The 11,947-nt window shown below is 40.0% G+C and overlaps 1 protein-coding gene across 1 annotated transcript; it reads left to right on the top strand.

Moving 5' to 3' along the window:
- The first annotated feature begins 2,547 nt into the window (after positions 1 to 2,547).
- LOC149317451 (myelin P2 protein-like) lies at positions 2,548 to 11,605 on the top strand. Its single transcript, XM_089513294.1, has 5 exons — positions 2,548 to 2,638; positions 3,656 to 3,763; positions 8,205 to 8,413; positions 9,900 to 10,004; positions 11,555 to 11,605. The coding sequence occupies exons 1-5, from the start codon at positions 2,548 to 2,550 to the stop codon at positions 11,603 to 11,605; spliced, it is 564 nt and encodes a 187-aa protein (XP_089369420.1).
- The last annotated feature ends 342 nt before the right edge of the window (positions 11,606 to 11,947 follow it).

Here is an 11,947-nt window from a genome sequence, read left to right as displayed (position 1 = left end):
TGGAGGTATGCTGTTTAAATGATACATGAGTCCGAAGAGTCTGGAAGCTGCACCAAAGCTGCGCGCCAGTCCTTAGGACTGAATCGTGGCTTTGGCGTGGCTTCCAGACTCTTAGGACGCATGCATCATTTAAACAGCATACTTCCAAAGTGACCCAAAGCAGCTTTATTTTGACCTGTCTGTATGGGGCCAAAGTCCTAGATTTTGTTCCTGTTCTTTCCAGTTGTATGTCAGTGATCCATGCAAGTTTTGTTTATCCCATAATATTTTCTATCAGCTCCCAGTATAATCAGAGGTTGCCATAAGTCGGAAATGACTTGCCGACACACAACACACACATACACAAAATCACAAAGAACAGCAATAAATCTCAGACTTTTTAGTCTGGATGAGCCCTTTACTGTGTTCATTTGGTGAACGTTGTGTGTAGCTTGGCCATCAGATGGTGATCAAGAGTTGTTCTGGGAAGTTTATGTTTCTTCAGTGATAGCAGTTTTTCACAGCCAGTATTGTTCCTTCCTGTCTATAAGTTGACTTGGCCTATAGTCACCCCTGATTAGCCAACACTGAATCTTTATGTATTGCTCTGCTTCCACATAACATGTCAAACCTATTTTTCCTCCACAGATTTCATATGCAGACATGACCAAATATTTTACAAATATAATTTTTAAAATTGGCACATAAAGGAAAGCAATGGTTTGACCTTCTTTGTCACTAAATCAAGAGTGTGCCTAAGTAAAATGATGGACACATCATTCTCACTCTTCTAATGTTATTTAAGAGGCCCACATCTTTTCCCACCCAAAGTTGACTGATAATCATGAATTTAATCCCGCTGTGCATAGGACTTGCTGGTACCACCTCCCTTCTCTGTCCTTTAAGAGTTGCTTTGGAAAAGGGCTTAGTGCAAAGATTAGACATGCGAGAGCCACACAGAGAACTCCACAAGCAATTCTATATGCTAACTGCAGAATTAACCCTTTCTATCTCATAAGCATCAACTACAATTATTTATTCATTTATTATTTTGTTGTTATGCTGCCTTTCTCTCAGAAAGGGACCCAAGGTGGCTCACAAATAATAATAACAACAACAATAAGCATCATCATCATATGCCGGATTAGATCCACACAATTTGTGACTTCCTTATATTAATAAAATGCTTGGTTCTCGCTGTGTAAGAAAACTAATCAGAACCACTGATTAGCATGTTTTGCAGGCAAAAGGCATCTCTATGTAAGGGCTAGGAAAGGAATGAAATGCAAGAAAAGCTACTTTTGATCAGTAGATTGGGACGGATAACACACAGCCCATGAGCTCTGTGTGGGTCCCTCTGTCCACTTTTCCACATTCTGAACTATTACCACTGGCTGAAATAATAATAATAATTATTATTATTATTTCTTTCCCACCTCTCCTCAAGGCTCAAGGTAGGGTACAACATTTTAAAATACAAAACACAAAAGAAAACACATAAAACCAACAGATTAAAATACATTCATATAATACATTCTTTTAAAAAAATAATAAAATATAGTAATTTAAAAGTCATGATTTAAAATTGACTGGGCAGGCCTGCCAGAAGAGATATGTCTTTAATGAGGTTTTAATGAGGAGCCCTGGTGGCGCAGTGGTTAAATGCCTGTACTGCAGCCATTCACTCAAAACCACAAGGTTGCGAGTTCAAGACCAGCAAAAGGGCCCAAGCTCGACTCAGGCTTGCATCCTTCCGAGGTCGCTAAAATGAGTACCCAGACTGTTGGGGGCAAATTAGCTTACTTGCTAATTAGCTTACTTGCTGTTCACCGCTATGATCTTTGGAATAGCGGTATATAAATAAAACAAATTATTATTATTATTAAAAGCAGGCAGCATTTTGAATGAATGAATGTGTGAACACATGGAAGAATGGATTCCAAACAAGATCAGTTGTGTTTCTAGAAGCCCCCAGGACCACCAGTTTTCCCTTCAGACATGACAACAGGCAAGTTCCCTTAATACAGAGACTAACTGGAGCAACAGTCCTACAGGATAGTCTGTAGATCCTTGGCTGCCCATGCCTTGCTTCTTGGTACAAATGTCAGCACATGGTTCCAAATTCAAACCCCCAAAGTTATGCTTAGTTACAGTTGCCCCAAGGCATTTTGCTCTTGGAAGCGAAATATAAAATGGTACACCTTCCATGTGAGGAGTGATTGTTGGATCTTACCTGGCAATGGGACTGCATCCTCCACAACACCTAAGGATAGTAACATAATTTAAACGGCCTCGGTCAAACCATGTAGCATCCTCCAGTATCATCCAGTACATTTTTGGTGCTCCTACAGCATCTGCACCTGAAGCAAAGCAACCTCTCTACACCTAATAGAGGAATAGGAAATATCTGGCCTGTTAGATGTAACTGGACTGCATAGAATTTTTGATCACAGAATCCTAGAATTGGAAGAGACCACAAGCATAATCCATTCCAACCCCCTGCCATGCAGCACAGGAATGATGAGAGCTGCAGTCCAACAACACATATGGAAGCCACATCTTACCCAGATGGTAACTCATTTCATCCCTAAGCAAGAAATTTCTACTAGCTGTGCCTATGGCCCATTTTCTGCAACAAGATTCTATGAGTTTGTGACAAGTGAAAACATCCTGCAAAAACTCCACCAGGATTTTCTATATTAATATCATATAAACCAGAAGCAGTTTCAGAATGTCTGGCCAAAAAATGCTGAAGTTTGAAGGATGTGTATAAGAGCAACACAAAGGTTGTTCTTCCACCTATAGCTTTATGTTTCTATAAAATGCCTTAATTTTGTACATTTCATACTGCAGCACTTTCCCAAGTGTGAGGTTTTTTCCTTCTTTGACAGGGGACACCTGATTTAAAACAGGAGAATCTTCTTTTATTGTGTGGACAGCTGGTTGCTTTCCCTGTAACAGGTGTAACTGATCAAGAGTGTGCTCATAAATCAGAGAAATGCATTATATTTTAAAAAATATAAACATGAATCCAACTGGCAATCTAGATTCATATTTAAATGAAGAAGAAACTCCTCATTAACACATTCTGAATGAAATGCAAATATTTAATAACATTACTTTTGAAGTTTAGTGCATGCACATAATTTCTTTCATATATGACCTATACTAACCACATTTTCTCTTCCGGGTCATTTTCTTTACTAGCTCAGTACCCTGAAATATTTCTCATCATGTGCTAGAAAATATGCTTCATCATATTTATTTGTTTGAGCCAAACATAGGACATTGGCAGAACTAATGTATTTACAGTTTCATCCACAAGTAATTGCAGTATCAGGGTAAGAAACTGAATATGCTGGGGGGGGGGGGGGGTTCAAAAAAGTAGAAACCTATCCTAGTTGTCTTCTTTTAACTTTTAGTTTTAAAAAACAACTTTTGGTGAAAATATTCATGCACACTGTTGCTACTAGATTATTCAAACATTGTGTAAAGGTACATAGTAAAGACAGAGTTAAGTACTATTATCCAAAATGAGTGTATTAGAATAGCTATAGCATTTTACTTTGCTGATTTGGTCAGGTCACATGGCCTGGAAGCCCTTTAAAATATGGAGGGGTGTTGTCTCTTTGTTCTCTAAATTCCACTTTTTTTTTTGTTGTTGGCTACTTCCAAGGAGTGCTTTTAAACTGTATGGTATGCAAGATGTGTGAACGATTTGTAGGAACCTGGGAGCTTATGTCTTATTTGAAAGATGATGGGAAATTAAATGTGACATTTTATGGTGAGAAATGCTTCCTAAGTAGCTTTTTCAATGTGGAGGGGGGACTTCAATGCTTATGACAAGAGAAAAAGCTTCTAACATCAAAAGGGGAGCCTGTAAATGTCATACCCATTGTGATTTTTCATGTAGTTATGTGAACAGCCACCAAGGCCAGCCCTGCCATTAGACTGAATGGGGCAACTACCTGGGGCAGCAGAATCAAGCTATCATTAAAGGACAGCAGATTCTTCAGTTAATGTCTTATGGCTGTATATTTACTACAGGAGGCAGGGAAGGTTTTTTGAGTTTCTGTCACAGGTTGCTAAAATAACTTTGCTGTTATGCACCTGAATCTGAATTGGAGATGAAAACATTTTGCTACTCTATGTCAGGCAGCAAAATGTCTAACATAAAACAAATGAACCTACTATGTCACCAAATAACAAAATAATGGCTTCTTTTAAGAGAAAGGGCTACCACTGAACCTGCTTTACCACTTAACCTGCTTTTCCTGTCCCCACTCTCTATTTTTACCACTTCAGACTCCATTTTGGAGGTTGAATTTTGTCATCCCATTCCTGATAACGAATTCAAAGTCTACATGAATTTTGACTCTGAAACAAAACCTAAACTCAGGCAGATGCCTTAAGCAAGAAGTAAAATCTGGTACTTTCTGAGTTTAGTATTCAAAGTGCTTAATCATGAGGATTTTTGACAATCTATATTACTGTCATAATTCTTTTTACCATGCATCCAGATGATGTAGTAAGAGATTACTTGCTACTGGACTTAATTCCTAGTTAGTGGCTTCCTATAGCTATACTATCCTATAGCTATACATACTATCACAGCCCTTGAAATTGGCTGTAGATTGCAGCCAATATGCCTTATTATGCCATTCTACATCAAAGGAATATTTTGTCAGAGAACAAACCCTCAGGAATTTAGTAAGGTGATTGTCTTGCAGCCTATGCAGCAGGGCGTCTTGTTTCCAGTCTGAATAAATTGCATCTAGTACAGACTGCTACTATGAAAACATGAGAAAATGTTTTATAAAATTATTTATTAATTCCCACTTGTACTGTAGTAGCCTGCCTTGTGATATTTTCTTACTATGGGAATCTCAGTTTTGAGAATGAGAATTTTGGGGGCTTAAAGTGCCGAGATACTATGTACTGTATAGGTCTTGGACAGAAGTAGAGCTAAGACAGGTATGAGTATTTTGCTACTACAGTTTTTCTGGATGCAGTACTTAGCTTCCAAGCACACTAGAATGGATCTAACAGCAATCTCAGTTCATGAGAACAAAGAGGTTGGCCTTACTAAGAAGACAAATTGTGGTTCCATAAGCAACTCAGAATCACATCCATACTGCAACAGGATCAACGAATTTCCAATTTGTTGCCTAGAAATTCTCCTGTTTGTTTTTTTAATCTGTAGCTAAATGAGGAGAATTCAAGCAGAATTCCTGATTGTTGGTCAAGTTGGTTGGGGCTTCTGGGAGTTGAGGTCCACAACACCTAAAGTTTGGGAATCACTGGTGTAAAGCATCACTGGCAACTTTGTGGAGCTGCTGCTGCTGCTACTTTAAAGAAGAGGCAGTAGCATGAAGTGAAACAAGGAGAAAGGAAGAGAAGGTTAGTGGTGAAGCTGTAGCTCCAGCAGAAAAGGAAAATAGCACAGGGGAAAATGAAGCAAGCCAGAGGAAGAAAAGAAGGATAAGAGATGCATTAGGTGAGTGGCAGGCATAAGATGATGGAAGGTGCAAGACAGGGAGCAGTGGTGTCACAACGTGAGACGTGGAAAGGGAGAGTGAGAAGTGCACTTTAGAGAAAGACTCCGTTTCTTTCTTCCTTTCATTCCTTCAGTTGCTTCCCAGCTGTTGTTTTGCTGGGCTCTCCAGAATTGTCAATAATCAAGGTGACAATGATACAGAAAGCAGACTAACCTGGCCACTAACAGAGACATGTGATGAATTCAATTCTAAACCATCTCCTCCTTAGGTCTTCCTGTCTCACTGAACCTGTCTGAGGAAGAGTCATCTTCTCTAATGAACAGCAATGTATTCAGCGCTATGTTGAATGGATTAAACAGCTGTACTTCTCAGTCCTCTAGTGAGTTAAGCTAAAATGCTCAAAAATTTAGTGAATTTATAACATATTGAGTTATACATTCCAGTTGTTTTCATGTTCTAGTTCTGTGATGGCGAACTGATGACACGTGATGCCATTTTCCCTGGCACGTGGTGAAGGGAGGAGGAGGAAGAGGCACACACCTATTTCTTTTCCTTCCTGACCCTTCCCAGCCTCTTAGCTGCCTCTCCTGAGGCAGGTGGAGGCCGGGGACAGTGTAAGGGAGGAGACAGAAGAGGCACGCGCCTGTTCCTCTTCTTCCCCTCACTCCGCCAGGCTTTCAGCTGTCCCTGGAGAGGCAGCTGAAGGCCCGGGAGGGCAATTGAAGAAGCCTTACCACAGAAGTCCGTCCCCCCTCAGAGGGCAGAAGTCCTGCCCCAGCACTGGGTAACACCCAGTACCGGAAGACCTTTTAGTTTGGGCACTCGGTCTCTAAAAGTTTCACCATCACTGTTCTAGGTGATCTGTACTTGTTTGCCAATCAAATGACAAAAAAACCCTCTGCCAATAACAGTATTAAAAGTTATGTGCCTGACAAAATATGGTGGTGATTAATGTTTAATATTAAATATTTTCACAGGTGAAAAACACAGGGCTGTTTTACATTAATCTGCTTTTGCTACTCGTCCCCCAATAACCCTGCAAGGTAGATTTGCTAAGAGACAGTGATAATCCAGGGACACCTGGTAAATTCCATGACCAAGCAGGAATTTGAATTTGGATCTCTCTGTTCCAAGTTAGCACTTTAAACATCACTCTATATTAGTTCTTTCAGAAGAGTATGGTAGTTATTATAAAAATCCAGTCTTCCATCACATTTACAAGTTAAGTGTTCACAGATTTGATTATTCATGGATTACTGTATTTGCCCTCACTTCCGCTGCTGGCCTAAATGGGACAGAAAACTACATGTTCTCTGTAGGCCTTTCTATGTCCTCCAGGACAATTCTGTGGTCAATGTCAGGCAGAAGTGGACCACAGAATCATGCAAGAGGACCCAGAATGCCTGGAGAAGTGTTCTCTCAGGTAATAAAAATAGTATGCTCAGTAAAAAATAAAAATAATATGTTCATTGTTTTTGCACTTTTATGGGGATCCCACACCCCTAACTCCAATAAGAGTTGAGGGCCAACTGTAGTATCAAGGCTGAAAAAAATGCAGGTATCAATGCAATGAATTTGCATAATTAGAATGCAAATTAAGAAGGCCAGAATCTCTATTATGTGCTGTGTTGCATAACTTTATATATGTATTATCTATGTAACAGAAGTGCTAAGAAATGTTAGTGAACTGCAAAAAGGCATAATGGAATACTGGCAAAAGGGTCCTGGTGCATATCAGCACTCCCAAGTCAATGTCCAATGCACAACGGTACTGATGTGCATCAGGACTGTTATTTATCAATCTCAAATCACATCAGTCACTTTGTCAACTCCCGTACTTAATAATGAAACAGCAGTTTTAGCTAGCATACCCAATGATGTGGAACACTGAGAGATGTAGTTCACAAACATCTGGAGGACCAAATGATTCCTACCTTTGCTTTAGAGCAGGGTGGGCAACTAGCTATGGCTGGAGGCAAATGATCCATGGAATCTTCTATAGGTACATCCTCCTTTATGAGAACACAAAAATGTCTTCTTTTCCTTCTGTTCCCCCTCCAAAATAGTGATTGGAATGTTGTGTAATTTTGTGTTGTATCTTTTTCTTTTTAGGAGATTTTAGAGGTAGAGGGGATTTGGGTGGGGTTTATGCATTTTCAAACTTTTGGGAGGCTTTGGGTGGTTTTTGCCTGATAATTGCACCAAAAATTTAAATGGGAGGTTTCAGGTTCTTGGGGAAACTGTCAGGGAGCTTTGAGAGCTGCAGGAGTGCAGTCTGGGTGGGGAAACATTGCTCTACAGCGGACATGTACCATCCATATTAAGGCTAATACCTACTACAGATAATGTTTAAAGAAGGAGGGGAAAATGCAAAGCCTTCCAGAAATTGTTGGATTGCAGCTCCCAGCATTCTTTTCCACATAGCTATTGATAAGGAATGTTGGGAATTGCAGTTCAACAATTTGAGGACCATATGACTGTGGTTTAGCCATGTAGTGTATGGCTCCAAATGACACATAATTATGTGATGGAAACTTTATCTGTAGCAACCTTCACTTACTGAAGAAGGAGCAGGGCTATTCCTAATGTTGAAGTGTCAGTCTTCCTTCATTTTCCTTTCTCCATATCCCTGTGTTTCCCAGCTTGCTTTAGATTTGCTAAACCTGCTATATATATATTTCCCTATCACCACCTTTTCTTCCTTTTCCTTTTCGTTGTTGATGTGAGCACCTAGCGATGTGGATATCAATATGCCAGTAAAGGATGTGGACATCACAAGAAGGGATCTGAAGTGTTTGCCCAAGCCTAGACTAACTATCCGTACAAAGGGTGTGTGGATGAAAATCAAAATGGAGAACCCTGTCAAAAAAACAGAGATCTCCTTCAAGCTGGGCCAGGAGTTTGAGGAGATCACAGCAGATAACAGGAAAACCAAGGTAAGTGTTGCAAGGATTTTTCGGGATTTCATCTGTTAAAAGTGATTGCAAAAGCTATCCCAGTGTGAAGCAGACATGAGTAATACATGGCCGACAAGTGACATGTCTCTCTTCAGTGCCTGTTTTTGAAACAGCAAGTCATCCAACTGTCTTAATTTTACAGGGACAAACCCAATTAATCCGCTGTTGCCCTGCTTTCCAGCCTCTTCTAAAATGCCCTCTTTTCTCTCCTCCTTCCATTTTGCCCTCAGCTTACTTCAGTTGCTGCATGCTGAGTTCAAAGTGTGAAAGTAGTTTGCGCTCCATAACTCAGCAGAGAGGAGAGTATAAAATCTTGTCCTTTCCAGGAGGTTCAGGCAGAAGCAAACTGCTGCAGCTTGTCCTAGCTTATCCGTCCTTTCTCATTAATAACTTCTGCCATCTTGATCACACTCTGGTGTTACATGTCCAGCACCCAGGATATTCTGGAAGATGAGGAATGGAGACTACCAGAAGCTCCTGACCTACCCAGAATATTTTGTGGAATCCTCCCCCATTTAAACAAGTATTTATGATGCAATAACCATTCTTATTTTCACCATTTTCAAAGGGGAACAATGAGAGAATAATATATTCTGATCTACACTGTTTTATGGAAGAGCAAGAGGGGGGAAAAGTAGCAAATGCTGACTGTGATGGACAGCAGCACGTTCTTGCTGCATCAGCAGCTTTAAAGCTAAATACAGCACTCCCACCCGACGGCGGGCTTGCCATCCACAGATTTGAGCATCTGCGGACAGCAAGTTCCATTGACTTCAATGGCTGCGCATGCAAACAGTTACAGGAGAGTGGCTGCACTCACATACACCGCCATTGAAAACCGCAGGACTTGAGGTCCCATGGTTTTTGCCATCCACAGGGTGGGGGGAATCCAGAACAGAACCCCTGCCAATCAGAAGGGCCCATTGTACAGCTCAAGGCCAGGCCAAGATATATTGCTGCCTGAGGCAGGGCAGCAAATGGCTCCAGCAATACAAAGATAATGTACATAGTTCTACTGACCCACTGTATTATTTTAATACCTTTCTCCCCTTCGTGGAAGTAAAAATGCAATCCATCCACTTCACTGCCTCATCAGCAAAATTCCAATTGGGATGTGTGTATCAGTTTTTCCTTTAAAAGGATGCTCTCCCCCAACAGACTAAGCACCAACTTTCCCTCTCTCCCACTCTATTTGAGATTTCTCTGGCATGGTGAAGACAGAGAGATCAGTTGTTGTTGCTTTTTTAAAGCACCCTGCTGCTCTCCTTGCCATGGCAGAGAAATCTCAAAGAGCCACCACCAACATCCCCCCTCTAAGTAGGATTACCATATTTATCTGTAAATGAGCCCAGATTTGGGGGGTAATTTTTTTGGTATCGATTTTATCGACTTATAGATGAGTATATATGGTAGGTGTTTCCAATGTATGCTTGATTATGTAGGATCTTGGCTTATACTTTTCTAGAGTATTGTGACCATGGAGAAGGATGGATCCCTGCTACATGTGCAGATTTGGCTTGGGGAAAAAACTCTAATAAGGAGACGGCTGGTGTATGGCACCATGGTGGAGGTACGTAAGAAAACTCCAAGTAGTTTCAGAGCATGGGTTTACATGTGGAATGCTCTGAGTGATTCCAGAAAGAAAAGCCTTATACAACTACTCTATCTTTTTTGCCTTTTCTGGTTAAAGCGGAAAAAGGAAGGGGGGGGGCAAACAAACAGGAGAAGGAATGTTTACAAATAGGATGATAACTTTTTCTGGAGTCCTTCCAGAAAATTGTGTGAATCAGCCAGGATGATATCTAAGATACATTGTTTGGCCATATGTAATATTTAATGTGCATTTCTCTGAAGTAAGTATGTAAGAAAAAAGAAAATCCGGAAGGAACGTATTTAGTAAAGTTAAGTTTTTTGCTTAAAATATTTTCCAGGGTAGGAAAGATTTAATACTATGACTATATGGAAGTATGGATATATTTTTATGGTCTCTGATTTCAGTTAATGAAAACAGTTACATATAACAAAAATGGAGGATCTTTTGGTATTCCCAGTGGTGTCACTAGGGCTGGCGTCACCCAGTGCAGTAACTCATGGTGTCACCCACCCACCCCCCATTGACCTTCTCACATACCATACCATACAGAATCCTTAGTAATGTTTCTTGTACAGTACTAATGTTACTCAGAAATTGTAATTCCTGTGTATCATTGAATGTAATAGCAGTAGTTGTGATATAAACAAAATTGAAAACATACCTTTAAATTACTGTATCGTAAGCACAACCTAAATATATTTCCATTTGCAAAGTTTCATGAGATTAAAGTGAAAATTAGGTAAGATAGGATTTTAAAAAGAAAATTTAAAGAGTAAATTAAAAAGACAAATAAACCCTGGGCCTCTTCTTTCTTCTCCTACTGAGTCTCACCCCATGCATGCCTTCTCTTCTCCTGAGCTCTAGGGTTTTAAAAGAATACAGGGGGATGTCACAATCCATTTGTACCAAAAGGCAGACGTTTGAGGAGGAGTAGTGTCACCTGGTATGGTCTGAAACCCCCCTCCTGCCCCCTAATGACACTCTAGCTATTCCCACTGAATTCTGGAGGAACAAAGTGGTGGCCCATGGTCCACAAGCCATTGCTGCCAATTTGTAGTATGTTTCCAGGAAACAAAGAGTCAATAGACACAAATATGGAGCATGTCCCTTGCACATTATGAACATCAAGCCTTTATACTGTCATGGGGAGGCTCTGTTTAACTTATTAGGCCCTGTTAATCAAAGTTCATTTGGCTAAGTACAGAGGAGGGCCTACTCTGTTTGGGCACCTCTTACATGAAATAATCTCACAACTAAGATTGGTAATGCTTCTAGTGTGGAGTGTGCCAGCCAACAATGAAGATATAACTTCCTTACCATAACTTGTTTATACTGTGATATAGATTTGTTTTATTTTAAATCATTTTATAATTGTAAACTGCTTGGGGTTTTTGAACAATGAAGCCGTTCAAAATTCTTAAAGAAAAAAAACTACTATTAAAGTCTGACAGAATGCTCAAAAATGTTAACAGATATAGTACAGATAACCTACTTTCTTTCTTTCTTTCTTTTTTTGTCTATTTTAGGAATTAATTATAGGAAGTGCCATTTCTAAAAGACAGTATAAGCGGGCTTGACAAAGGCACCTGAAATCTAGAGTCATAATGCTGTTTGATCTTACCAGATACTGAAGACCACCTTTGCCATACTGCCAAAGGACTCTTAACATTTTAATCTTTTAGCACAAGACTCTTCAAACAGCCATCCAGATGTTGAATATTTAATAAAAATCTTAAACTCCTTCATGTTTCTTCTTTTGTATCAATGGCTAGATACATGCAATTTTGGTCCAAAATTCACTGCAGAAATAATCCAGTTTGAGACCACTTTAACTACCTTGGCACAATGCTATGGAATCCTGGGAATTGTAGTTTGTGGTACCAGAGCTCTCTGACAGAGAAAGCTAAATGTCTCACAAA

Source organism: Sceloporus occidentalis, unplaced genomic scaffold (genome assembly GCF_023333645.1).
Source record: "Sceloporus occidentalis isolate IW3139 unplaced genomic scaffold, rSceOcc1.0.p SCAF_3, whole genome shotgun sequence".
Taxonomy (NCBI): domain Eukaryota; kingdom Metazoa; phylum Chordata; class Lepidosauria; order Squamata; family Phrynosomatidae; genus Sceloporus; species Sceloporus occidentalis.
Note: the sequence above shows the minus strand (reverse complement) of the source record. Positions and strands in the feature narration are given on the sequence as shown.

Bases quoted from the DNA above. Each gene is read 5' to 3' on its own strand.
- LOC149317451 (XM_089513294.1), top strand. From the start codon at position 2,548: ATGGTAACTCATTTCATCCCTAAGCAAGAAATTTCTACTAGCTGTGCC. The intron at 8,414-9,899 runs GTAAGTGTTGCA...ATACTTTTCTAG, and splicing joins CAGATAACAGGAAAACCAAG to AGTATTGTGACCATGGAGAA. The intron at 10,005-11,554 runs GTACGTAAGAAA...TGTCTATTTTAG, and splicing joins TGTATGGCACCATGGTGGAG to GAATTAATTATAGGAAGTGC.